The 27,564-nt window shown below is 45.1% G+C and overlaps 1 protein-coding gene across 2 annotated transcripts; it reads right to left on the bottom strand.

Moving 5' to 3' along the window:
* Positions 1–168: 168 nt before the first annotated feature.
* Positions 169–25,434, bottom strand: MSS51 (MSS51 mitochondrial translational activator). Of its 2 annotated transcripts, XR_004427775.1 has the most exons (8): positions 25,267–25,434; positions 10,987–11,209; positions 10,207–10,362; positions 9,545–9,669; positions 8,558–9,121; positions 2,512–2,605; positions 537–813; positions 169–485 (listed from the first exon to the last, which is right to left on the bottom strand). XR_004427775.1 is itself a non-coding variant. In XM_033167613.1 (7 exons), exons 2-7 carry the CDS (start codon positions 11,169–11,171, stop codon positions 591–593), a joined length of 1,347 nt encoding a protein of 448 aa, XP_033023504.1. In that variant the 5' UTR covers positions 11,172–11,209; positions 25,267–25,434; the 3' UTR covers positions 170–590. The 2 variants fall into 2 exon arrangements, 1 of the variants encoding a protein (XP_033023504.1); XM_033167613.1 differs by having other exon boundaries at positions 170–813.
* Between the last annotated feature and the right edge of the window lie 2,130 nt (positions 25,435–27,564).

The following is a 27,564-nucleotide window of genomic DNA, read 5'->3' on the forward strand; positions in this document are numbered from 1 at the left end:
TGGAGCCCACTGGTAGAGCCTGCTGGATCAGGCCAAAGGCTCATCTGGTCCAGCATCCTGGTCGCGCAGATGCCAGCCAGATGTCTGGAGGGAAACCCACAAGTGAGACCCAAGCACAAGAGCACTCTCTCCTGTGGTTTCCAGCAACTGGTACTCAAGACTCATTACTGCATCCGACTTCGGAGGCAGAGCACAGGCATTATGGCTAGTAGCTTCATGGTTTCTGGGGTTGATGGGAGTTCCAGTTCTGGAGGGCCAACATCCACGGCCTCAGAGCAGCTCTCTGGGGTTTCAGGCAGGGATACCCCTCAATCCTACACTGGGGACTGAATCCACAACCACCTGCATGCAAAGAGCAGGTGCTTCCCCACTGAGCTACGGCCCTTCCCTATTTGCTTCCCTTGGAATCTGCCCTTCAGCTGCAAGGACGGGGCCAGCTTTGAGAATGAGCACGCACACAAAACAGCCACTTGCGTTCCTGACATCTCTGTCCGCTCCAAGCAAGTAGTTGAACAGGTGTGGGGAAACGAAGAAGCCTCTGCTGCCTGGAGTTAGGAGGTCGCTTGCTTTAAGCTTCCCCATCTCTAATCTCACTCCTCTTCACCCCCATCCAGCTCTCCTATGTCCAGCTCATCTGGGGGAGCAGACAGCCCCCGGAACATCATGTAGTGGGAGTTGCAGTAGACAGGAGGCTTATTGGGGTTTGAGTAGGCCTGTTCTGGTTTGAGGGAGGCGAAGGGGTTGGCCCCACAGCCTGTGATCTGGGTCTCTAGCTCCATCAAGATCTTGAGCGAATTCTTCATTTCCTGTTCACTGGGGAAAAGAAGGAAGGGGTCTTGGTTAGTGCTGCTAGTTTATTTTCAGTTAGCACTGGCTAGGTCATTTTAGACCCTGAATGGTTTTTCAAGTGCATCCAGATAGTCACTATTTTGGGGTGGAACTCAATCACGTATCAGCCCGTGATAGTTGTGCTGTTATAATGGATGGGGAGGTTTTGCACAACAAACCCACTTCCTCAAAAGATCAAACTTTTTGCAATGAAAGCAACAGAAAAAATGCACTGGAAAGTGTGAAATAACACATGCTTTAACACAACCTTGCCTGGACTTCATTAGCATCCACTGAATAGAGCAGGCATAGAGTAGTGATTAGAGTGTTAGACTAGGACCTGGGGCTCAGGGTTCAAATTCCCACTTGGTCACTGCCTTTCAACCTAGCCTACCTCAACAGGGTGGTTTTGAGGGTAGAAATAGGAGAATTATGTATGCAACCTTGGAGGAAAGATGGGGTATAAATGTCACAATAAAATTAATGAAAACAATTTTAGACTTCTAATACATAAAAATCCAATTTACAGAAATATTAATATATAAACACCCATGATTAAAATACACAATCCCATCAAAACAAAGGATTTTGCACGTTCGTGAATTCTTCTCATTCCTTCCTTTTAGGTACAGTATGTATTTATGAATCTTCCTCCCCTGCCTTGTTTTAATGTAAGTACGTATCTCATTATATTGAAAATTGAATAAAGATAAATTATGCATACACACTTACATAATTAAAACGGGCAATAAAACAACACAGCAATTGAAACAGGAGGCTTGGGAAGAGATCAAAGGAATATGTGTGCAAACAGGTACATCTTCAAAAGTCGACAGAATGCCAATATTGATTTGGCTTCCTGGGCATTCTTCCCTAATGGGACCACACAGGGTTTGGTGACAGTCCTAGCAAACTGAAAGGAGAAGGCTCCAGTTCCCAGATTCTGTGTAGCTTCTTATAACTCGGTGAGTTAAGGGCCATCCCCACTATCAGACAAAATTGGGCAAATGCCTCAGGCGGTAGATGTTGGGAGGCAGCTGCAACAGCCCCCTAGCCATTCCTCCTATGCCTCCCTCTTCCTTCCTAGTCTGTTTGAATGCTATGTGGCCTCTCCTGCACATTCCTAATGCTGGTTGGACATCCAAATGAGTGGCAAATGTCAAAATGTCCTGGAAGGAGAATAGAAGTGTGTGTGTGTGTGCGGCTGGAAGGCCTGTGATTTTGTGGTTGGAGCATCAGCCTTGCCCAGGTTCAATCCCAGGCATCTCCAGGTAAGGCTGGGAATGATTCCTGCAGGCAGGAATCATTCCCAGCCTTACCTGGAGATGCCTGGGATTGAACCTGAAGAGCCACTGCCGGTCAGTGTAGGCAATATGGAGCTAGAGAGGCCAATAGTCTGAGCCAACACGAGGCAGCTTCCTTTGTCCCTGTGAATGCAGCCTGCTTTGTGAAGGTAACAGTTACATCTGCCCACTTTTGCTCCCAGTACCAGATAGAATCATAGAATCTTAAGAGTTGGAAGGGACCCCAAGTCCAACCCCCTGCAATGCAGGAATCTCAGCTAAAGCATCCATGACAGATGGCCATCCAACCTCCGCTTACTTTTTGTCTCGTTTGGCCCCTAGCACCAGCAATGGAGAACGGGTGTGGGAGAGGAAGTAGAGGGAAAACCTGCCTGTTTACCTGTACACAGTGAAGAGCGAGGGGATCTCGTAGTCTCGAAGGAGCAGCAAGGTGGGAAGCCAACTCTCCATTAGGTCATGGCAGGCATGGAAACCTAGGAATGGAGAAGACCGGAAATGGCTAATTTGTATGCAATGCCCAGGTTGCATTTTTTGAAAGGTTTATCTTGTGGAATTGCCCTTTGCAATGTGGTGAAACACACAAGAGAACATGTCAGAAGGATTTCAGCCTAGCCGTCTCCCTGACCCTGGTGCCATTTCTATGTGCCATCATGCATAAGAACATAATAAAGAGCCTGCTGGATCAGGCCAGTGGCCTATCTAGTCCAGCATCCTGTTCCCACAGTGGCCAACCGGTGGGAAGTCCAGAAGCAGGGCCTGAGCACAAGCGCACTCTCCTCTCCTGTGGCTTCCAGCAACTGGTGTTCAGAAGCATCCTTGCCTCCAACGGCATAGCTATTATGCCTAGTAGCCTTGGATAGCCATTGTCCAATCCTCTCTTAAAGCCATCCAGGTTAGTGGCCATCCCTACCCCTTGTGGGAACAAGTTAACTATGCACTGCCTGAAGAAGGGCTTTCTATTGTCTGTCCTGAAACTTCCAACATTCAGCTTCATTGGATGTCCGTGAGTTCTAGTGTTTCACTTTCTCCATGACATACATAATTTTAATACACTTCTATCACATCCTCTCTTTCTTGCTTGATCTCCAAACTTGAAAGTCCAGAATGCTACAACCTTTCCTCATAGGAGCATCCCTCCATCCCCTTGATCATTTTGGTTGCGTGTTTGAACGCTCCCCTGCAAAATACAACGCACAGATCCCCACACAACCGCTTGCAGCATGAAGCAATTCAGTACAGGAATGGCTTTAATAACCTCATGTGCTATTTGCAGAGACTGGACGCCAGACAAAGCTGCAGGGCAAGAATTGAGGCCGACATGGGAAAAGATTGCTCAGAGGACATTTCTCTGCACCTTTTGCTGGTGAAGAGTGCCAACTTTGCGTGCTTATACCATGCAAGGCCAATATGTGAAGCAAGTGCTGATTCCACTTGTACATCACACCTTTGGCATAAAGAGGGTATAGGCTGGAAACTTCTCCAGCAGGTTGAGAGAGGGAATAGTGAAGGTCTGGCTGTTTGTGCAGCTGTCAGAACAAGGATGCCAAACTCTCTCGCACGTCATAGCTAGGAACCATGGGGGGGGGGGGTCGGGGCTGACACTGCCAAGATCAGATCAGATTGGGGATGGCAGAGTGGGGGGTGAAGGGAAGATCAAGTCCCAGTTTGCAAAGCCCTCTGACATTTCTGAAAGCTTGGAATGATGTGCCAAGGGAGCCTTGCGTATTCACAAGGGCATTTGACTATCCTGGTACTAATAACTTAATACCTACGGAATGTGATGGAGCACGCCAGCGGAACATGCCTTGCTCCCGAGTAAGAAGCACCCTTGCAGTGCCGCACAGTGCCATCGCTGAGACAGACACACTGCAACATCCTTTATGAAAAGTTTCACACTGCCTTTCGGGACTGGACAGGTAATCTTATGGAAATGCTCACCATTGTGATGGATACGGCATATGTGGCTTGAAATCCCAAAGGAGAGTTTCCCAGCCGCCTCCCTTCCAGTCTTTTTCCTTTTGTGTTATATCTTTTTAGCTTGTAAGCCTGAGTGTGGGGACCACCTAGGTCACATTTCTAAGCCACCCTGGGAGGCCTTTTTGTTTTGGGCTAAATATCACCATCATCGTCATCATCTTTCTATATATAAAAAAGATAAAGTATGGAGCTGACCCAAAATTTCTCAGAAGTCATTCCCCGCTCCCCGATAAAATTTCATAAAACGTCTCTTTCTCTTTTATCCCATCCCTGTAGAAAAAGAAGCCTACGTTGCGGCATTGTGTCCCCAGATATCCTCTACTATTCTGTGATATGTGATCTTTCAATCCAGGCCTGGACCAGCCCAGCCATGAGGCCAGATGAAGCAGCTGCCTTAGGCGACAGATACTTAGGGGGTGGCGAATGGACAGAGCTTGTCTTCTGCTCTTGGGTTCAGTGGAGGATGTTGATGTAAGATTCAACAGCTAGTCTGGTCAGCTGTTGTACAAGGAGGGGCACCAGTGAAGGTGCGTCCATTAGGTGAATGGGGCACTGCCCCACCAACCTCAGTATGCCCTCAGCCAGCCCTCCCTTGCCTGCCTTCTTGCTTACCACCAGTCCAGGGAGTGGCGATGCCTGCCTACTTCCTCTTCCTCCTCCATCTCAGATACGCCCTTGCAGAGTTCTATGGGCTGAAGCAGGCTCATAGAACCTAGTTTCTCCTTCCCTGGAGAAACTGAGCAGAATGCAGTTTGGGGGAACCCTCAAGGCCATTTTGTCACGTACCGATTGCCCCCACATTACAACGCACCATGACGGCTACCGGTACGTTTTGTAATGTGTGCAAGGAACACCCAAGCTGTGTGTGATGCTGAGCACTTAATTGCCCCCCACCACAGCTGCTCCGCACTTAACCAGCTCAATAGTGATAGGTATGCTAACAAGCTGATCAGCCCCTGTCAGGGTCCCTCAGCTCAACTCTTTAGTGCTCAGACTAATCCCAGCAGTGAAACACACTGTCAGCACCAAGCAGCTGACTGGAAGTGGGATAGCTTACGAGACAGCTGGGCGGAATCTGGTGCTTGCTAGGCAAGTTGTGATCCGCAAGGTGCGCTTCTGAGACATCCAACATCCAGAGGTTCCCTCTGGTGAGTGGGATCACCTGCAGGAGGGATTCAAGTGTGTAATCTAGGTTTACGCAATTATTTATTGGTAGTATCATTATTATTTGTTGCATTTATATCCCACCTTTTTTCTCCCAAGGATCTCAAGGTGGCATACCCAGATTTCCCCTTCCTCATGTCATCCCCACAACAACCCTGTGAGGTAGGTTAGGGTGAGAGGCAGTGAGACTCATGGCCTGCGTGCCAACACAAGAGGCCCTTAGCATGATGGCCTGCTGGGAAAAGATTGCTTAGAGGACATTATCTGCACATTTTATTCAGCTTTCCCTGGGAAAACCCGGTGTTTACTGCTGAATCGGAACAAAAGCCAATCCGCAGAAATCCCGACTGATGTTTGTTCTGATTCAGTAGTGAGCAGTGGGTCCCCCCAGGGAAAGTGGCGGTACAAAAAAAGAACCTCTTGGACCTGTGGGTAGAGAACCCATGACAAACAGAAGAAATCACAAACAGACAAATGAAAATGTGGAGGATCCTGACGCTTTGTCAGAAAGTCAGAGACTGTTGGAGGCAGTGGCTTGGCTTTTGCAGGGAATGACAAGTGCGGAGGGGCCCTGCTTGCATGGGGGCCTTTGGTTGGCAACAGTGAGAACAGGATGCTCAGCTATTTTTATTATAAATATTCGTAATAATGACTTTGATTTATTACTTGCCTTTTGCCCACAGGTTTCCAGGGCAGGTCACACAACAATTTATACAGCATAACAGTTTAAAGCAAAGTACAGCCTTAGGAATATTTGGAGAATGGAGGCAGTGAGAGATTTTACTTTCTTGGGCTCCATGATCACTGCAGGTGGTGACAGCAGTCACGAAATTAAAAGACGCCTGCTTCTTGGGAGGAAAGCAATGACAAACCTAGACAGCATCTTAAAAAGCAGAGACATCGCCTTGCCGACAAAGGTCCGTATAGTTAAAGCTATGGTTTTCCCAGTAGAAATGTATGGAAGTGAGAGCTGGACCATAAAGAAGGCTGATCGCCAAAGAATTGATGCTTTTGAATTATGGTGCTGGAGGAGACTCTTGAGAGTCCCATGGACTGCAAAAAGATCAAACTTATCCATCCTTAAAGAAATCAGCCCCGAGTGCTCACTGGAAGGACAGATCCTGAAGTTGAGGCTCCAGTACTTTGGCCAGCTCATGAGAAGAGAAGACTCCCTGGAAAAGACCCTGATGTTGGGAAAGATGGAGGGCACAAGGAGAAGGGGACGACAGAGGATGAGATGGCTGGACAGTGTTCTCGAAGCTACTAACATGAGTTTGGCTAAACTGCGGGAGGCAGTGAAGGATAGGCATGCCTGGCGTGCTCTGGTCCATGGGGTCACGACGAGTCGGACACGACTGAACAACAACAACAATCTTCAGATATCTCAAGGGCAGTCACATGGAAGACAGAACAAGCTTGTTTTCTCCTGCTCTGGAGGATAGGACTCAAACCAATGGCTTCAAGGTACAAGAAAGGAGATTCCGACTAAACATCATAAAAAAACTTTCTGAAAGTAAGAGCTGTTTGACAGTGGAATGGTCTCCCTTGGGAGGTGGTGGACTCTCCTTCCTTGGAGGTTTTTAAGCAGAGGTCAGATGGCCATCTGTCATAGATGGCTTTGCTGAGATCCCTGCATTGCAGGGGAGTTGGACTAGATGATCCTCAGGGTCCCTTCCAACTCTCCAATTCTATGATTATGTGAATTGGGTGGGTCCTAAAAATATTCATTTCAAATGACTAGATGGGGGCTTGGCTTGATCCAGCAGGCACTTCTTGTGTTCTTAACAGATCTTGGCTCTGGAGAGTTTATAATTCATTTAAGTGGGTTAATGTAGGGTTGTCATATTTCAAACAGTGAAAGTCCAGACAGGAAATCTGTTGAGCTATTTTGGGCAAAAATTTTTTTGCTGTTTTTGAACGTTTTTTTTAATGAAAAATAGACAAAAATGGCACTGCCGACATGGGCTGCCATGCATCTGGATTTTCCTGGACATTTTACAAATTTTCGCCCAGACACTGCTAGAGACAGCAGTATCCCAGATATGTCCAGAAGATTCTGGACGTATGGCAAACCTAGTTGATGGCCACCAGCCTCTATTTGTGGAACTAGGAAGTCTTCCACCCCACACCTTGAGCTCTATGGTGCAGAGGAAACAGTATGTTTTGTTTGTTAAGGGCACTTCCATAATGGCCCCACTGCTTGAAAATGATTACACCTATCTTCACCCTTGGGAACCCCCCTTCCAAATTGGGAAGGGACGGTAGCTTGGTGACAGAGCACCTGCTTTGCAAGCAGATGGTCTCAGGTTCAATCACTAGTACAGACAGTTAAAAAGCTCAGGTGGCAGCTGGCCAGGGGGGAAAACTCTTCTCTGCCGGAGACCTCAGAGAGTCACTGATGGTGAGAACTCACAGAGGGAGAGCTATGTTAAAGAGCTGTGGAAAACTGAATTTGAGATGCGAAAAATGAGAAACCCAGAGAACCAAAAGGGGCAGAACCTTCCATCCCTAAGCATAACATCAATAAAATTAGAGCAATTTTATGAAAGCAGCAAAATGTGACACCAGGTATGGGGCCGGTGGAAACAGTTTGGGGGAAACAGCCCATGGGCCAAATTGGGATCTGTGTTGGGCTTAATTTGGCCCGCTGGCTGGAAGTTCCCTACCCTTGCAGCTGACAGCACTGGGCTATGTAGGCAATTAGTTGATCCTAATGTAAAGTTTTCTGTGTTCCAAACCAAGCTAGCAAACAGATCATAAAATGCAAGTGTGGGTAGGTTCTTATTCACACTGGGGTGGAGATGGACAACTGCTCTTAAGGCTGTCGGTTTGCTGGCATTGTTCACCTACAGATAAAATACTTGGATCTCTCTGTTGCCATTTACTGCATTCCATTTCCAGTAGCTCACAGACAGATTTAGGGATGATCCTTAGAGTGCATTGGCATAAACAAGGATTTCTGAAACTCCTTCTCTCTCCCTTTCTCTCCACAAATATCCTGCAAAAGACCAGCTGAAGAGGGTAGTGAAAGGCTTCAAGCACCATTTGCAATGGGAAGTGCTCTAGCTCCAACACACCATACGTTTAAAGCAGGCTCCCTCCCACTGCAAAGAATTCTGGGAGCTGGAGTTTACCCCTCGCAAAGTTAAATTCCCAACATCCTTAGCAAGTTACTGTTCCCAGGATTCCTATCCAGAGATGACGGGGATTGAACCTGGGAGCTTCTGCACGCAAACAGAAGCTCTACCACTGAGCTACAGGGAAGGGGCAATGGAATGACATACCTGGGTGGAAGCCAACCACGATGTCAGGCCGAGCAGCCTGCTGGGTCTCCACTTGCGATTCCCAGAAGTCGTGATAAAGGCCCTTGTAGCTGCTGAGGTAGACTCGTTCCCGGGGCCCGAAAGCCACCAACGGCGGCCTCATGATGGGCCCGTCTACCACGTCAACACCCACCATCACCACCTCGATGCCCTGGTGCTTTGGAAACATGCGGGAGAGCTCATCGTAGTCTGTCACCCGGGCATTCAGAGTCTCTACGTGGGAAGCTCCAACCACGTGCACCGTGATAGGCTTGGCGTAGGGGTCAAGGCGGAACACGCACAGCCCCAAGCCAATGGTGGCTGGCCTGGACACAAAGTCCGTCATCACCCGCTTGACAGACTCCAGGAGCTCCGCCTCCTCCGGCTTTGGCTTCCCAGCATTGGCCCAGAGGATGTTCATGTAACGTCCTGTCATGATATTGCTGAGCTTCTCCTCTAGACCATCCTGCATTGAGAAGTAGTCCTCCCAGCCTCTCACCTCCGGGATTCGCTTTGTCCAGGGGCTTGTGGGGAAAGGGATGTCACCTGTTGGAAGAATCACAGTGGAACAAAAGCTTCAAATTGACTGGTAGACCTCTGGGTTACTAGTGGGCCTTGGGATTCATTGGTTTTTTGTTTTTTTTTAAGTGCCCTTGCCCAACCTTTTAAGTCTGCCTGCTGTAATACATGTTGTATTTTTTATAGTTTATTGTCAGGTAGAGTTGTCTTTCTTTAATTGGAAACTGTGGTTAATGGATGAATAAATAAAGGGCATGACCTGATTCTGAAGATTGGCCAGTCGAGGATTCGGTGGAAGCCCCGCAATGCAGGTGGCACATCAGAACAGCTGCCACCATGAATGAAAACACTGGCCCCATAGAGCCATTCTGCCAGTACACTAACAGAGCAATTGAGAGAGGGCAGAGGGGAAAAATACACCAGCACTGAATCCCACGCCCACAAGCTTACCTGTGAAAACAAGCCATTCCACTAGCCGGTCGAGAGCCACCAATTTCAGCTTCTTGCAGACCTTTTTGTGTGTGGGCCAGTTGGCTCTCTGGCATTCTGAGCCGCAGTAATAGACATTCTGGCACCTGGGAGTGGAAGGAAGGTTGCCAAAAGGTTCAGCCCATCGTACCCCACTGGCTTTGATATCCATAGCAAGAAGTGATCTTTATTCACAGCCTATATCTGGACGATCATATCTCGACTTGGGATATGAACAAGCCTTTGCTCATAGCCACTTTGCTCTTCCCCTTTGCAGGAACCACAGTGAAGCCAGGAAGCATCTCCTTAGCCATAGTTTCCCGATTCATCTGGCTGGGAAACAATGGTTGCCTTCTTTGGATCCTAAAACAATTTGTAGCTTAATATACTGGTTTGTTCCAAAGCAGGCAGCCACAGTTTCCTGGTTTGGTCACATGCACATTTATTTGTTTGATGCATTACACTTAAAAATGTCATGTGGCCCTCCATATGTTGTTGAACTACAACTCCCACCAGCCCCAGCAAGAATGGTCAACAGCAAGGGATGGCGGGAGTTGCAGTTCAGAAATATCCAGAGGGCCAAAGGCTCTCCTGATCGAGGATTTCCTTCATTGAATAACAGTTCTGTTATTATTATTTTTAACCTTTTGCAGCGCCGCAGGCTTTTAGGATCAGGCATGGATTCCGGAAGCTTCTTGCACTCAGCACAAAACTTGAAAGTGTCCTCCATTTTCTGGAACATCTCAAAATAGGACCGGATGCCAAAATCGGTGCACAGTTTTCTGCCTTCCACTGCGGACCTGTGAAGAAACAGCACAAACAGGGACCGTCTTGTTTTAATCAGTTGTAGGTGAGCTGTTCTGGGCACCTAGCAGTGAACAAATGCTCTAAATATACAAATAAATACCAGGAAGTCTTCTTTCTTTCTTTAACTAAGCTTGTTCTCAAAAGCAAAACTTGTAGCAACACCATACCAAAACTGTTCATTCAGCCGCCAGAATGTTAGGTAAATGGGGATGTACTGTGTTTTTTAATTCTTTCTTTCTTTTTAGGATTAGGGGTTAGTTTGTGCATTATGGAACATGCTGCCTGTGACTGAAGGAGCAGAGGAAGCAGAAACCTGAAAACAAGAAAGCTCACTCTTAACAAAACCAAAATGTTTAACAAGGCATTCTCAAAAGGCCAAATAAATGTGGATAGTGATTTATTAGGGATCAGGGAATCAGCACGGCCCATGATGAGCAGGATCAGTTGGCGTGTATGAGGCTAAAGAGATATCCCTCCCTCCCCATCTTACTAAGGCTCATATTTCAGCTCCCAGTCTTGGAATGAACATCTCCTAATAACTTCTGTGAAGCTATCAACACACACACACACCATCCTCTGAAATGCCATCCCCACCTACGTTTACCAACAAACCTCACCTGTAGTCGTCGTAGCTCTTCATGTTGAGTTTTTGAAGGATGACCTGCGACAAACCTGGGACGTTGCTGTCCATAGCCAGGAAACCCAGAGAGTCCATATTGGGTCCTGTAACAACTGGCGTCTCCTTGGGATTTTTTTTGGCGCGACTGGCTTTGGAAGCCCCAGCTTTGTTCCTGTGAGCCATCTTTGGGGGTTGTTGGAGGATCCAGAACCTGAATCAATCTGTAAAGGAAGATTTTTATCTATACCTATTTCTGTATTTATGGGTCATCTTCCAGGAAGAAGCTACAGCAGGGCACTAGTGCCTGGAGCCCGTTGGGAACGGTAGGATGCAAGGCAGGGAGCCTAACAGTAGGTGGCGCCAGAGCCAACAAACAGCCAGGTCCAACTAATGCAAAAGGCTGGGATGCTGCAGTCAAGGGGCAAAGTGTGCTATGGTGGTGAGAGACACAGGAAAACAGGAGGACTGTACCACATGCTTCATCAAAATGTGTCAACAGGCTCTGGGTCTCAGCCACCCTATCCTATTACCCTATCCTTCCTTTACACCCCACCTGTCTGTTCTGGGGTGTGGGATGGAATTTATTTTATATTTATTTATTTCACAAAATTTATATAATGCTTGATTGCAATGATACCTAGAAAGCGCTTTACGAAAAGAATGAAACGATGAAATTATCAGTTAAGAAACTGTTTTAAATGACTATGTAAAACATTCAAAAATAATTGAAATCAACAATAAGCTGAAATAAAAACAACCCAGATTAAAACATATCCCAACATTCTACATGTCTGGATTAGCCCTACCTAAACAAAAAAATTTTTTAGCAGGTGCTGAAAAGACCTGTGAAGGTGAAGGTGAAAAAAGTGAAGGTGCCTGCCTGATATCAATAGGCAGGGGGGTTCCAAAGTTTGTGTACTGCCACACTGAAAGATCAGTTTCTTACAAATGTGGGCTGAGTATTATGTAGCACCTGTAATAGTGCCAGTTCTACAGACTGAAGCAAACTGGGCATACATGGGGTAAGGCAATCTCACAGGTAAGTTGGCCCCAAGTTAAGGGCTTTATATACTAATAGTAAAACCTTGTACCTAGCCCAGTAGGAAATCAGCAACCAGTACAGGTCACTGAGCAGAGGTGATTATATGCTGACAGAGTCTCACTCCTGTCAGCAATCTGGCTGCAGCATTCTGCACTAACTGCAGCTTCCGGATCAAGCGCAAGAGAAACCCCACATAGCAAAATGAGATAGCAAAGCTATCTCTGTCCATTGGCTCATTTGGGACCCTCTATCTAGTTCCATCACCTGATGGGGAAAGGTGTGTAGCTCAGCACCTCCGATCAGTTCAGGGGTGTGGGAAAGGTTTTGGCTCCATGGGCCAGACCATCCTTATCAGGACGAGCCACATGGCCCAAACGTGACAGGTGGCCAGGGTCGCCCACTCTGTCAATCAGATGACATCACATGAAAGAAACACTGATCATAGGACTGGGAAAGCACTCCTTTCTCCCCTCCCAAGAAAGAAGCCTGCATTTTATAGGCATCGCTACATGTGCAAGAGAAGTAGTAGTAGTAGTAGTAGTAGTAGTAGTAGTAGTAATTTATTTTTTATACCCTGCTCATCTGGCTGGGTTTCCCCAGTCACTCTGGGCGGCTCCCAAAAGAATATTAAAAATGCAATAAAACACTTCCCTAAACAGGGCTGCCTTCAGATGTCTTCTAAAAGTCAGATACTGTAGTTGGTTTTTTTTTTTTTTTATAAAGATTTTATTATTTTCCAATAAAACAAAGAAAAAACATAGCATAAACATAAACATAAAAACACAATACATAACACAATAAAAACAATAACCATATAAACAAACATAAAGAAAAAACATATACTAACCTAAACCAACACTTATCTTTGTAATTCTCTTATTACATTCTTCGTTCAGGGGACTTCCCCTGTTCCCTCCACTGTCTTCAAAATCATATATACGTTATAGGTAGCTTTGTATCTTATTCTATTAACATTTACCATGTTTCTTGATGCACTTAACCTTACTTAATCAAATATAAGTCATAACTTCAACATACAAATCTTATAATACTTTCTAACAATTAGATCCTTCATACAAAAAATTCCTTCTAGACAGTTTTAATTAACATAGTCCTACTAAAGCCGATCTTCTGCTTAACTCTGCTCAAATATTTAATTTTACAGATTTAACTAAATAATCTTTAAATTTTTTCCAATCCTGTGACACCTTCTCCTCCCTCTGGTCTCGGATTCTGGCGGTCAGTTCTGCGAGTTCCATGTAGTCCATTAACTTCATCTGCCATTCTTCCACTGTTGGGATCTCTTCACCTTTCCAGATTCTTGCCAATAGAATTCTAGCCGCTGTTGTGGCATACATAAAAAATACTCTGTCCTGACTGGGAATCTCTTCATTGGTCATGCTCAAGAGAAATGCCTCTGGTTTCTTACTGAAGGTAATTTTCATTACCTTTTTAAGCTCATTATAAATCTTATCCCAGAAAGCATTTACCCCTGGACACGACCACCACATATGAAAAAAGGTACCTTTCGCCTGTTTACATTTCCAACACACATCTGACATTTTGGTATTCATCTTAGCTATCTTAACTGGTGTCAAATACCATCTGTATACCATTTTCATTATATTTTCTCTTAAACTGTTACAAGCAGTAAATTTGATACCTTTCTGCCACAATCTCTCCCAGTCATCCATCATAATATTATGTCCCACATCTTTCGCCCAGTCTATCATTGCCGATTTAACCAATTCATCTTTCGTATGCCACTCTAGCAACAGATTATACATCTTGGAAAGGTTTTTAGAGTTCGATTCAATCAGTTCTGTTTCCAGTTTTGATTTTTCCACTTGAAAACCAATTTTTTTATCTAATTTAAATGTTTCATATACCTGGTGGTATTGCAGCCAGTCGGGGACTTGACTTTTGACTTGATCATAGCTTTTCAGCTTAAATGAGTCCCCTTCCTGCTGCAATAGGCCTTGGCCTCCACTGGTGAAATCCATCTAGGAGTCTTTCTCTCCAATAAGTCTTTATATCTAATCCAAACCTGATACAGGGATTTTCTAACTATATGAGTCTTAAAAGTTCTGTGAATTTTAACCTTGTCGTACCAAAGGTATGCATGCCAACCAAACATATTATCGTATCCTTCCAAGTCCAACACGTCCACGTTCTCTAGTTTAAACCAATCCTTCAACCAGCAAAAGGTCGCTGCTTCAAAATAAAGTCTTAAATCCGGCAGGGCAAAGCCTCCTCTCTCTTTAGAGTCTGTCAAAATCTTAAACTTAATTCTAGGCTTTTTGCCCTGCCATATAAACTTCGATAGGTCCTTTTGCCATCTCTTAAAACAGTCCAATTTATCCAAAATTGGTATGGCTTGGAATAGAAACAGCATCCTTGGTAGGACATTCATTTTAACCACTGCTATTCTTCCCATTAACGACAGTTTTAATCTTGTCCATATTTCCATGTCTTTCTTTATCTCCATCCACAGTTTTTCATAATTGTCCTTGTACAGGTTCAAATTTTTTGCTGTGAGATTGATACCTAGATATTTTACAGTTTTAACAAAGTTAAAGCCAGTGCCATCTTGTAATCTTTGTATCTGTTCTGCACTCATATTTTTACCTAAAACTTTGGTTTTCTGTTTATTTAATTTGAAGCCAGCTACACGTCCAAATTGTTCAATTAGTTCCAAGGCTTTGGGGACACTGCTTTCCGGTTCCTGTAGGGATAGCATCAAATCATCTGCGAAGGCGCGTAGTTTATATTCTTTCTCTCCCACTCTGATTCCTTTTATCTGTTTGTTTTTTCGTAACATATTTAGGAGGACTTCCAGGACCGTAATAAATAGTAAAGGGGGAGATAGGGCACCCTTGTCTTGTTCCTTTCTCAACTTCAATTTCCTCCGATATCACACTGTTTACTATTACTTTTGCTCTTTGCTCTGTGTAAATGGCCTTAATGCCATTTAGAAATCTTTCTCCAACTCCCATCTTTTCCAAATTCTTTTTCATAAATGTCCAAGATACTTCGTCAAATGCTTTCTCTGCATCAATAAACAATAGTGCTGCATCTGTGTTTATGTTTCTCTCCAGTTTTTCTAAAATATCCACAATAATTCTCGTATTACCGGTATTACTTATTTGTCTTCCTGGTAAGAAACCTGCTTGATCTTTATGTATGTAATCTTTCAACACTCTTTTCAACCTTGTAGCCAAAACATTTGCGAAAATTTTATAATCCACATTCAAAAGGGATATTGGACGATAGTTTTTCATTGAAGTCTTGTCCGTATCTGGTTTTGGAATCAGTGTGATAAAGGCTTCTTTCCACGTCTCTGGTGCCCTATCTCCTTCTAGAATTTTATTGCAAATTTCTTTCAACGGCTGCGATAGCCAGTCTTTCAAAGTCTTATAATACTTTGCTGTTAGTCCATCTGGTCCTGGGGCCTTCCCCAATTGCATGTTGTTGATTGCATCCTCTATCTCTTGGGTCGATATTGGGTGGTTGAGGGTTATTAATTTTTCCTCTGGGACTTTTTGTAATCCATTTTTTTCCAGAAATCGGTCTATCTCTACTTCTTCTATCTTCTCCTCCTTGTACAGTTGCTTATAGAATTTTTGAAAGCACCATCTGATTTCCTCTGGGTTCTCCACGGTTTTTCCATTTACTACCAGGTTACTGATGACATTTGCCTTTTGTCTTTTCTTTAGTTGCCAAGCTAGTAGTTTTCCACATTTATTTGCAGATTCAAATGTTCTTTGCTTCATCATTTTCACTTTCCATTCAATATCTTGATTCACAATATTTGCATATTGGGATTGCAAGTATTTAATTTCTTTTTGAATTTTAACACATTTGGGATGTCCTCTTAGTTCTTTTTCCTTCACTTTGATTAGTTTCAACAACCTTTCCATTTCCGCGTTTTGTAGTTTCTTCTTTTTTGCTTTTTCGCTTATGAGGAATCCTCTCATTACCGCTTTGCTTGCATCCCAAACAGTCCTCTTCTCCACTTCAGAGTTCCAGTTGATTTGAAAATACTCTTTCATCTTTCTCACCGCTTTTTCTACTAGCTTGGTGTCTCTCATCAAAGCGTCATCCATTCTCCATCTAAAAGAATCCTTGGAAATCATTTTTAGATTTAACTGTACCGGATTGTGGTCCGAATAAGTCTTTGGGCCGATTTCTGCTTTTTGTATTTTTGGAGCCAATTCATTCGAGATCCAGATGTAGTCTATCCTCGACCATGACTGCTGAGATTCACTGAAATAAGTTGCCTCTGTTTCGGTGGGATTTTTTAATCTCCAAGAATCCACCAAATTCAGATTGTCCACCATTTCGAAAAGAGTCTTTGGGAGTTTCCCATCGTTCGTTAATTTAGTTCTTTGAGATCTATCCATTAATGTGGAAACTGCACCATTAAAATCTCCAAGGCAAACTAATTTGTACTCCAAATAGTCCAACAGCAGATCATGTATTTTCTTGTAAAAAATCGACTTTCCATCATTTGGTGCATAAAGTCCCAGAATCAGAAATTTTTCGCCTTGTACTTTAATTTCGATTGCGATGTATCTCCCTTCTTCATCTTTAAATAGCTGTCTTGGGCTATATTTCTCCTTTGCATATATTACTACTCCTCTCTTCTTGACCTTATCCGATGATATGAACTCTTGGCCTAATTTTTTGTTCTGTAGTAATCTTCTGTGTCGTCGAACTATGTGGGTCTCCTGTAGGCAAATTATATCTAAATTTTTATTTTCCAAGCTGTAAAACACTCTGCGTCTCTTTGGTCTCTGGTTCAATCCCCGAACATTCCAAGTCATTAGTTTGAGCGCCATTTTCCTTTATTTTAATCTCCTCCTCCCGATGCCTCTGCTTTCTTGCCTTCTTCTGGGTCCTTTTGACTTGGTCCTGGTACTCCCGGCGGTGGAAATACTTCTGGAAATTTGTAGAGCAATGCTGGGTCGAGTGGTGTACCTTTAAATTGTTCCAGATGTTTGTCCAAAAAATTTTGCTTTTCCGCCAGGGATCTTATCCTTATCTTTTTCCCTTCAAACGTAAATGCAAGGCCTTCTGGAAATTCCCAACTGAAGGAGATGTTTCTTCTTCTTAGCTCAGCAACCAAATCGTTGTAAGGAATTCTTTTGTCCAGGAAAAATTTGGGGATATCCTTATAAAAAATGACTTTATTCTGCTGTACCACCAGGTTGTTTCTATAGTGTAAGTCCAGAAAATAGTCTCTGTCGTGTCTATCATGCAGCACAATCAAACAGTCACTGACTGTTTTAGTGCTTTTCTTTCCTCTGGATCCTCTAGGTCCAAATCTGAAGGCCTTCACTATGCGTGCTGAGACGTTTACTTCTTCCAACTCCCAATATGTTGAGAATTGCTCCACAATATAGGTTTTCAGGTCTTCCCCTTCCAATTCTGGAAGGCCTCTCAAACGGATGTTCCCCTCTCTTTGGTGGAGTTGAAGAAAAGCAAGAGATTCTTCTACAGTTCTCTGTCGTGTTCCAATTTTCTCTATTTGCTCCAAATCAATATTGTCCAGTTTCTCCTCCACCTTTTTTATTTTTTCTCTGACCACTTTAATTTCCTCAGAATCCTTTTTCAGAGTTGTCACCTCCTGCCCAATTTTATTAATTTCTTCTCTGTTCCTCCTTACGTTTTCCTCAATTTGGCCGATTGATTTTTCCAATGTCTGGGTGGAGTTTTTTATGTCAGCTTTTATATCAACTTGGAGTTTTTCTATTGCAGAGTTAACTGTTGTATTAACTGATGCACCAATTGTATTCACTGAGTCTTGCGTCTGCTTCAACCCCTCAGTCACACTTTTAAGTCCTTCTGCAATTTCTGCAACACTGGCAACTAATCTCTCCATTTGTTCCTGTAAGGTTAGGGAAACAGAGCCTTTCCTTTGTGCAGGGCTACTTGTTTTAGATCTAGTGCTCTCATGCATTTCCTGTGGGCTCTGCAATTGTAATCTCAAGGTCACTCCAGTTGCTGTGGTAACAATCTCAGACATTCACAGCCGAAGACCAACAGTCCCAAAAGTAAACACCAGGTGGCCAGCAACTCACTTCTGAGAACAAAGAGCCTGCTGAGCCAGGAGTCCCACACAAGTCCAATAATCCAACTTTTAGGCAGAGAGTTCAAACTTTCAAAGTTCCAAACTTTTTTACAGCCAAGAAGAGTTATTTTTAAATAGCCCAAGTCAGTAGCTGTTTTCCACTTGCAGTGTTACCACCAAGTCCATATAGTTACTTGTATCTGGCTGCAAAGTAGTTAAAATGTCCCCACTGGTAAACAGTCACTGAAACAGTAACAAAGAAAAAATGGCAACAATATAATGCAGCCCGCTTCCGACCCCGAATCCTAATCCAGAGGGTGAGCGGTGTCTTCTTTTGCCATATCACCTATTTTTAAGTCTCTAAATATCCTTAAAACAACTTTTAATCCACTTTTAAAAAGTTTGGCAGAGTTCGCAAAACTTTTCCGTTAGTCGCGGCTTTGATCTTTTAGCGCTACCAAGCTCGCGCAAACAGTTCAAAGGGAACAGGCTTCCTTTTGAAGTTTTCTCTGTAAGCAGTATTCTCCAAAGTTGTCAAATAGTTCAAAACTTTAACTTACAGAGTTTCTTTTGCAGTTTCTATGTCGGAAGTGCCGGGTGCTCGAGTCTGGCGGGATCGCTGCTTTGTCCAGCGGAGGCAGCCGTCTCTTCAGTCCCGTACCGGGGCTCCGCTCGCCTGATTTTCCCCCTTACGAGGGTCAACCAGGAGCGGAGACGGCACGTCTGGGACCCACAAGACACACGGTCCACGGGACGCTCTTCCCGTGGCTCTAAGGGACCCGCGGCGCAGGCACGGTAGTCCCTATAGCCTCACGGAGGACGGAGCTATTCGGCTCCCGTCCGCCATTGACCGGCACCAAACCGGAAGTCCAGAAGATTACAGAGAAGTAGTAGTAGTAGTAGTAGTAGTAGTAGTAGTAATTTATTATTTATACCCTGCTCATCTGGCTGGGTTTCCCCAGTCACTCTGGGCGGCTCCCAAAAGAATATTAAAAATGCAATAAAACACTTCCCTAAACAGGGCTGCCTTCAGATGTCTTCTAAAAGTCAGATACTGTAGTTGGTTTTTTCCTTAACAGCCTCTGTCAGGAATGCTTTGATGGTGTTTCCTGCTTGGCAGGGGGTTGGACTGGATGGCCCTTGTGGTCTCTTCAAACTCTATGATTCTATTCTATGATGGGAGGGCATTCCACAGGGCGGGCTCCACTACTGAGAGGGCCCTCTGCCTAGTTCTCTGTAACACAGCCAACATCTGCAAAAAGCAGGAGTTTCTTTGAGGCTGGGGGACCTGCTTTTCCCCCCCAGAGGGAGCCTCTTTTCCCAGCAGGATTTAGCCTGTACTGGTGAGCAGCCAAGCTGGGGTTAAATCCTGCTTGTGTTGGCTGTGCATGCCTCTTCATTAAGTGACTGAAAGCCTCAGAGGAAACATATAATTGTTCCTCCTCCCCTCGCAGTCCCTTGGCCTTAATACATAGCCTGCCGATTCCATCAGGCTGCCTCAGTGGGACAGATGAGAAGCAGGGCTCATTCCATCAGCTTTGCCAAAAGACCAGCTCCACCAGGCCTCCTGCCCCTGAGCTGTTTTAATGCCAGGAGACCACTGTAATAACTACTATTTAAGGATTGGCACCTGAGTTTGCTTTTCCACCTCTTCCCTTTCTCCTTGTGTGCCATGCTTTTTAGATTGCAAGCCTGCGGGCAGGGACTGCCCTGTTTTCAGTGACTGCATCTAAGCCACTCTGGGAGACCTTCTGGCTGAGGAAAGGACTACAAAAGCTCTCTATGAATAGGTATCTGGTGGGGCAGGGACCTGCGATTTTGATGTGGCTATCGTTTCCCCCCCCCCAGCATTACAGGGGGTTGCACTGGATGACCTTTGGGGGTCCCTTCCAACTCTGCAGTTCTATGATTCCTCTTTCTTTTTTTCTTCCTCTGACCTGGCACGGTACGTTCAAGAAACAAGTGGATGAGTCTCCCCGAGGTTAGCTGGGAATACATTCTCCGCCAGCTAACAGGCCTGCCTCTTCTTTTCAGCCTCACACCTGCTCCAGTAAATCATCCCATCATTATATGATACCCACTGGAGGGTGGGCAGGATCAGCCTGAGAGCAAGGCATTCGCCTGGCCCATAGCCAGAAAAACCAGGATCCAGTGACACCACAACTGATATTCACTTGATACTGCGCCTTTCATCCGACGGTTTGTCAGCCTGCTTAGAAGGAGCTCAGACGCAGCGGTGGCTGGCAGAGTTGAGGCCGAGCCCTGTAACAAGTTTTCTGTGATTGCTGTTGCCAGAGTTCAGGCAGGGTATGGGTAACCCCCAAGGGAGACAGCTAAGAATGTGCAAAAATCGGAGGAGCTGCAAAGCTGAAATTTCGGAGAAGCTGCAGTGCTGAAATTTCAGGAAGAACAACCCCCACCCCGTTCATCTTGGCTCAGAAATTCTATTTATCTCAGTTGGGTTTTTTTAAAGTAATAATCTGTGCAGTCAGATATTCTGAGTCAGTTATTGTCCAAGGTATTACTATTAGCATATAAAGCCCTAAACAGCTTGGTGCCTGTTGGCTACCCCATATGTGCGGGTGGCACTGTGGTCTAAACCACTGAGCCTCTTGGGCTTGCTGATTAGAAGGTCGGTGGTTCAAATCCCAGTGATGGAGTGAGCTCCCGTTGTTCTGTCCCAGCTCCTATCAGTTTGAAAGCATGCCAGTGCAAGTAGATAAATAGGTACTGCTGCTGTGGGAATGTAAATGCCGTTTCCTTGTGCTCTAATTTCCATCACGCTGTTCCGTTGCACCAAAAGTGGTTTAGTCATGCTGGCTACGTGAACCGGAAAGCTGTCTGTGGACAAACGCCGGCTCCCTTGGCCTGAAAGCAAATGAGTGCCGCAACCCCATAGTCACCTTTGACTGGACTTAACCGTCCAGGGGTCCTTTACCTTTACCTTTTACCTATGTGCCCAGTTGACCACTTCAGTTGACAGAAGAACTGGCCCTGTTACAGGTGCAACATAATACTTGTTCTGCATTTGTAATAAATTTATCTCTTACTGTGGCAGCTCCCACACTTTGGAACTCCCAGTCTATTGACATCAGGTAGGCACCTTCACTGTACTCTTTTCAGCACATGCCAAAAACATTTTTGTTTAGGCAAGCCTACCCAGGCAGGTAGAATGTTGACAGGTGTTTTAAGCTTGCTTTTAGCTTATCACTTATTTTAGTTATTCTTTGAATGTTGCAAATAGTTGTTTGGAACTGCTTTTACTGATAATTTCATTGTTTTATTCTCTTCCTTACCCGTTTTGATTTTTAATTTTAACAATCACGCGGTATATAAATTTTAATAAAACAAGACAGATATTGGATAGATTCCCACCATACATTTAAAGCATTTCGTTCCACCCCTTCAGGAATCCTGGGTACTGTAGTTTGCAAAGGGCGCTGGGAATTGTAGATCTGTGCATGTGAAACTAGTTCCCGGGATTCCTTGTGAGAAAGCTGCATGCTTTAAATGTGTGCGGAACATGCTTTAAATGTGTGATGTGGGCCTGCCCACGATCTCTCTTGCAGGCAGCTACGGCCTGAAATGTGGGCTTGTAAAAACGCCCTGCGTAGCTGAGCCCCTGGATTGAATTTGACTGCCTGTCTCTCTGCCAGGTCTAAGTGGTTTTTAATTGGGGGAACTTCACTCTCGCTCATGATAAAACGGGATCATTTAATTCCAGGCAGCTGGTTTGGCGTTGCCACCCTGACAGTCCCCTGCATTCTCGTTAGACAGTCATCATTCCCCTCTCTCTCAGTTGACAGAAAACAACAGTCTCTCAAAGCTGCACCCGCATAGTGGCATAACTTGGAGCCAGTGCTACAGGCCAGGTTTCAGCTCATAACACACCTCTTGAAATTCCTTTGGCTCTTTAATTGAGCAAGGGATTTTCTCTGATACCCTTGGATAGAGCTCTGTCATCGCTGTCCATTTATTATCTTCCACACCGCCATGTTTTGGCTTTACAAAGGAAGGAAGACAACTTCCCCTCCCGGCTCTACACTCTGTTTCAGCCGAATAGCTTAAGGCTGCGCACACCCCATACATTCAGAGCATGTTTAAAGCACATGGCTTCGCTCAGAGAAACCTTTAGCTTACCCCTCACAGAGCTACAATCCTCAGGGTTCTTAAAGAACATAAGAGCCTGCTGGATCAGGCCAGGGGCCCATCTAGCCCAGCATCATGCTCTAATACTGGGCACCAAGATGCTTCTGGTAAACTGACAAGCAGGACCCAAGCACAAAGAGCCCTCTCCCCTCCTAGAGTTTCCAGCAACTGGCATTCAGAAGCATTACTACCTCCAACCATGGAGACAGAGCACTGCCATCATGACTAGTAGCCACTGATAACCTTATCCTCCATGGGTATGCCCAATCCTTAGTATTGTCTACACTGGCTGGCAACAGCTCTCCAGGATTTCAAACATGTGCTCTACCACTGAGCCACCGACCTTCCCCACACACTGCCATGCCACGCGCATGCCAAGTGGAGAACGGGCATGGTGAAAGAGAACACTTGCAAAATGAAAGCCATCTTGCACATACCCAAGAGATGCCCTTGCAGAATACTTTTATGTTGGCAGGGGAATGAAGGAGATAAGTTAAGGGTAGCTGGAGTCAGAGACAGGGGATGGGGGAAGACACACTCAAATGTCAGAGACCAAGATGACAAAAAAGCAGGCTCTGCCAACAAGGATGAGATAGCAATGCTATTCCAGTCCTGTGCCTTCCGTGGAGCTGGGCAACTGGCTGGCGAACAGAGCTGGGAGGGGCAGGACAGAGGATGAACAGATGCAAATGGCACCCCATTAATTGAGACCTGCACAGGGAGCTAGGAGGTCTCCCCAGCTCACCTTACACAGTAAGCCCAGTGTTTTGCAGGAGGGGGGAATCCAGCAGCCATTTGTCAAACATTTAGGCATCATGCAAAAAGGGAGAAGAAGGTAAAAGTGGGCATGGATCTGCAGAATAGTTGTATACTCTGACTGAGAGGTATAGACGCAAATTCAGGACGAATTTTTATAATTGAAATAGAAATGCAATTCATCTCAGCCTAGTGGAAAAAACTGTGACCAGGTGAGTTGTTTGCCTGCTGTCCAGGTGAGATCTGTTGATGGGCAACTTTAAGCCCTCCCTCATCTTATGAGAAGATTCACACTATACATTTAAAGCATATTCAACACACTTTTAACGCACTTGACCCCCGCCACCCCCAAATACTGGGAACTTTAGTATGCTATGGGTGCTGGAAATTGTAGTTCTGTGTGTATAGGAATCACAGTTCCCAGGATTCTTTGGGGGGATGTCATGCGCTTCAGATATGCGTTGAATATGCTGCATGGTGTGGATCAGCCTCTTTAAACTGGACCTGGCCTGGACAGCCTCGGACTCTCCTCTGACGACCCTTCAAAGAGAAAGGCTGTCCTTTTCAAATTTAGACACATGGCTACTGAAGTCAAATCAAGATGTACAGCTAAAAGCTACGAGCAGAGAATGGCTCCTCCAGATGACCTATTTATTAAGCATTCATCCTGATTTGTTTGCATAAAGTTTATGCAAACAAAAGGCTGGATTATATCTAGTCTTCAATGAACATTTGTTTTGATTTGTTTGTGTAGTGTTCATGCGACAGTGGGCATTCATCCTGTTCCTGCATTCATGCTGATTTTCTTGTGGGGTAGTTTATGAGTCTTCCCAGTAATCACACATTCGTCTCACCCTTTTTGGTGCATTTCCCCATCTTTTTTCTAACTGCAATATGTCCTCTTTCTCCTTTTTAATCAAGAAGTGGATCTGTTGCAATAGAGCACCTGTCTGTTGGGTTTTTTTTTTTTCTTTTTTTCCCTTCCTGCCAGTCATTTACTCTTCCCACACATTTTGATGCATTTCCCCATCACTTTTCAAATGGCAAGAAGTCCATCTCTTTTTTAAAGAGCATTTGTTGTGCTCGGGTGACAGAGTCCTTTACTTCACTCTACTGTATTTGCACAAAGCTAGATTTCCCAATGTGCCCTTGAGCCCCTCCCACAAAACACTGACAGTCTGGAGGTGCCCAAATACAGAACGATGGAGACAGGAACAATTACTGGTAATAGATGGGCTTTTCTATACAGTAAGATTAGAAACGCAGCTGCCTTATGTTGAGAAAAAATATCCATCCATCCAGCACACTGTGATTTGTGATTCGTCAAACGAATACTTCTGTGAATGAACATAATGAATTTAGAAGGGCAGGTGGAGAAGAGGGGTAAGACTGACAACTGCACAAGTATCTAGTTAGCTGGCAGGCATGCCTGCCATTTATTTTGTACTAGCAAGAGGAAGCTTGGCTCCGTATGCAATAGAAAAACTTGCTGCAACTCCTTTTCTGGATGTTACATTTATATGCCCTTGGATAGAGAAGCAGGAGTAAAGTTCTGTCGGGCAAAACAGAAATAAAGGTAGCTAACAAAAATTACTTATAGTTACTGGAGCTGCAAAAATATTTTTAATGTAGGTTAATAGCAATACTAGAAGAACAATTACTCGAACAATTGTGATTTTTGGTATGTGTGTTCAGATCCATCTGCACTACAGTCAGAGGCGGATTTAGGGGGGCGCAACCGGTACAGTTGCACTGAGTGCGGAGCCTTGGGGGTGCAATGGTGGCGCCGTAGAGTGGAAGGCGAGAGGCGAAGGAGGCACTGAATGTTGGCGTTGCACAGGGCGCTGCTGAAAACTGAGACCCCAAGGTTCACCACTGCTACAGTTACCACCCCTAGGCTGAACCTACTTGCAGGGTCATGTGTGTGAGTGTAAACAAATAAAAACCTTAAAGGGCATTTATGAAAGATATTCAAAAGGCAAAAGGAGTAGCAATTCCCACCCACCCCCACCCCAGGGAAGGAGATAACAGGGATTATTCCTGTTAAACTGAAATTGTTGGAGAAGCACAGGGCATAGAGATTGTGAAAAAGTTGATTGGGGTCTGCCGTTGGGTTGAAGGCAGAAGGACTCGGGGCAGCAACAATGTGCAAGGAGGTAAAAAAAGTTGCGAGAGCAAGTTCTGAGAAAACCGGGGAAAGTCAAGGTGTTCCCTAATAGGCTATATTTAAAGATCAATGTGCAGAAAGGGAAATTTACCTGCTAGACGTCTCTGCAGCTGGATTCTTCCTCTGCTGCAAATATCCCTTGAATTCTCCAGTATTGCTCTCAGCCTCCAACTGCAGAAATGCCAGGAAGAAAATCCCAGTCTAAGAATATCCTGCCAGCAGTTCCAGATCTTGACTAGGAAGGAGGACTCCTTCCAAATGGACAGGAGGGATGGGGGGGGGGGGAACTGAGCTTTTTCAATTGCTCAAAAGTTTGTACTGTATCAGGATTGTAATGAGCCAGCTGCCCCCAACAGGAAAATAGAGGACACTACAAGAGGCCCACACTCCAACTACCACCACCAAACTACCTTTCACAGTTATGGCTTCCCCCATGTGTAGAAAGGGGGAAATAATATACACTAGCCTTGTGGGGTTATTGTGAGAAAGGCAAAGGCTGTAATGCTCTATGGACACAGAATTATAGAGTAGAGTTGGAAGGGATCCCAATGGTCATCTAGTCCAACCCCCTGCAATGAAGGAATCACAGCTAAATAATCCCTGAGCGATGGTCAATGAAGATCAGTGGTAGGAACTGATGCAAGAGCCCTCTATCACACTTTCTCTCTACAAACAGCCTTGTTCAGCAGCAGCTCGTCCAACATGTTGCTTGCTCAATCAGACTTGGTCCTTTCCACACCATATGTCAAATCCACACCAAACATTTAAAACAACCAGCTTCCCCCACAGAATCCCAGGGACTGTAGTTTGTTAAGGGTGCTGGGGATTGTAGCTCTCTGAGGGTAAACTACAGTTCCCAGGATTCTTGAGGTGGTGGCACTTTAAGGATATGCTCTGTACACACCCAGATAAAGTTAAGAGCAGAGGAGGAAACAACAACATTTTAACCTAAAAAGTGTGTCTGGTCCTGTCTTTTTGAAAGTCTCAATTTATTCCAGGAGTTACTTCAGCAGATAGCATTTAAGAACACAATAAGAATCTTGCTGGATCAGGCCAAAGGCCCATGTAGACCAGCATCCGGTATCCAAACTGCGTTGGCCCTTTTTTCGGTCTGAAAAAGGGTGTTCCAATGTTGTTGTTGTTGTTGTTGTTGTTGTTCAGTCGTTCAGTCGTGTCCGACTCTTCGTGACCCCATGGACCAGAGTACGCCAGGCACGCCTATCCTTCACTGCCTCTCGCAGTTTGGCCAAACTCATGTTAGTAGCTTCAAGAACACTGTCCAACCATCTCATCCTCTGTCGTCCCCTTCTCCTTGTGCCCTCCATCTTTCCCAACATCAGGGTCTTTTCTAGGGATTCTTCTCTTCTCATGAGGTGGCCAAAGTACTGGAGCCTCAACTTCAGGATCTGTCCTTCTAGTGAGTACTCAGGGCTGATTTCTTTGAGAATGGATAGGTTTGATCTTCTTGCAGTCCACGGGACTCTCAAGAGTCTCCTCCAGCACCATAATTCAAAAGCATCAATTCTACGGCGATCAGCCTTCTTTATGGTCCAGCTCTCACTTCCGTACATTACTACTGGGAAAACCATAGCTTTAACTTTTCCAATGTAGCAAGGGCATTAAGGTCTTCAGACCACTGTGTAATAGATAGTGGGTATTTCTCTTTCCAGGCTCCAACTATAAGTTTCTTAGCAACCATTACAGCTTGCAAAAAAAAACTTGCCAACTCCCTCCAAATCTAGGGTTTGGTGGGCTTCTGTACAACAGACACGTGCCCAGGCAGGCTTATTACTAGGCAGAAGGCGGCTGCGAAACTGCGAAACCCAGTGAGACCCTTCGCTTGCCCACAACAAACATGGCAGCCGGAAGGTCTCGCGAGGCTTCCCCAGGCGAAGGAACGGAGAAGCGTTCAAGGCGCCTCCGCGTCGCTATGGGAACGGAAGATGCTCCGGCAACCGTCGCCGGGCCTTTTCGCTCTTCTGTTATCTGCGGGCGGGCGGACAGGTGAGCGTCTCTCATTCCCCGCTCCCCCCTTTTCAGCGCTCGCACCCATTTCCGTCCAGTGCAGGGCGTGAAGGTGTGTTCCTCTGCTTTGATTGCCAACCTGGAAGAGTCGAAAATTTTCCAGTGAAAAATGAACTTCAGTTTCCCAGGGTTGTATCCATCCAACGTGAGTCCTGCTTAGAGTAGACCTTAATGTACTTAATGGCTGGCTCAGGTCCATAGATTTCAGAGGGTCTGCTCTGAGTAGACGTTAGTTGGATACAGAGTCAAGATAAGCTGTTTCATGCAAGAATACTTGCAATGGTTTGCATCACAACTCCCTCGACCGCCTTCTCTTAAAAGGGGGTGTTTGTATGTTGTTTTTCTTGGGGGGGAAATCAGTTTA

The sequence above is a fragment of the Lacerta agilis genome, chromosome 13 (assembly GCF_009819535.1).
Source record: "Lacerta agilis isolate rLacAgi1 chromosome 13, rLacAgi1.pri, whole genome shotgun sequence".
Taxonomy (NCBI): Eukaryota; Metazoa; Chordata; class Lepidosauria; order Squamata; family Lacertidae; genus Lacerta; species Lacerta agilis.

Excerpts from the sequence above, each read along its gene's own strand:
- MSS51 (XM_033167613.1), bottom strand. The coding sequence starts at position 11,171 with ATGGCTCACAGGAACAAAGCTGGGGCTTCCAAAGCCAGTCGCGCCAAA. Across the intron at positions 10,363-10,986 it reads AAGAGCTACGACGACTACAG|GTCCGCAGTGGAAGGCAGAA; the intron begins GTGAGGTTTGTT and ends GTTTCTTCACAG. Across the intron at positions 9,122-9,544 it reads GGAATGGCTTGTTTTCACAG|GTGACATCCCTTTCCCCACA; the intron begins GTAAGCTTGTGG and ends TTCTTCCAACAG.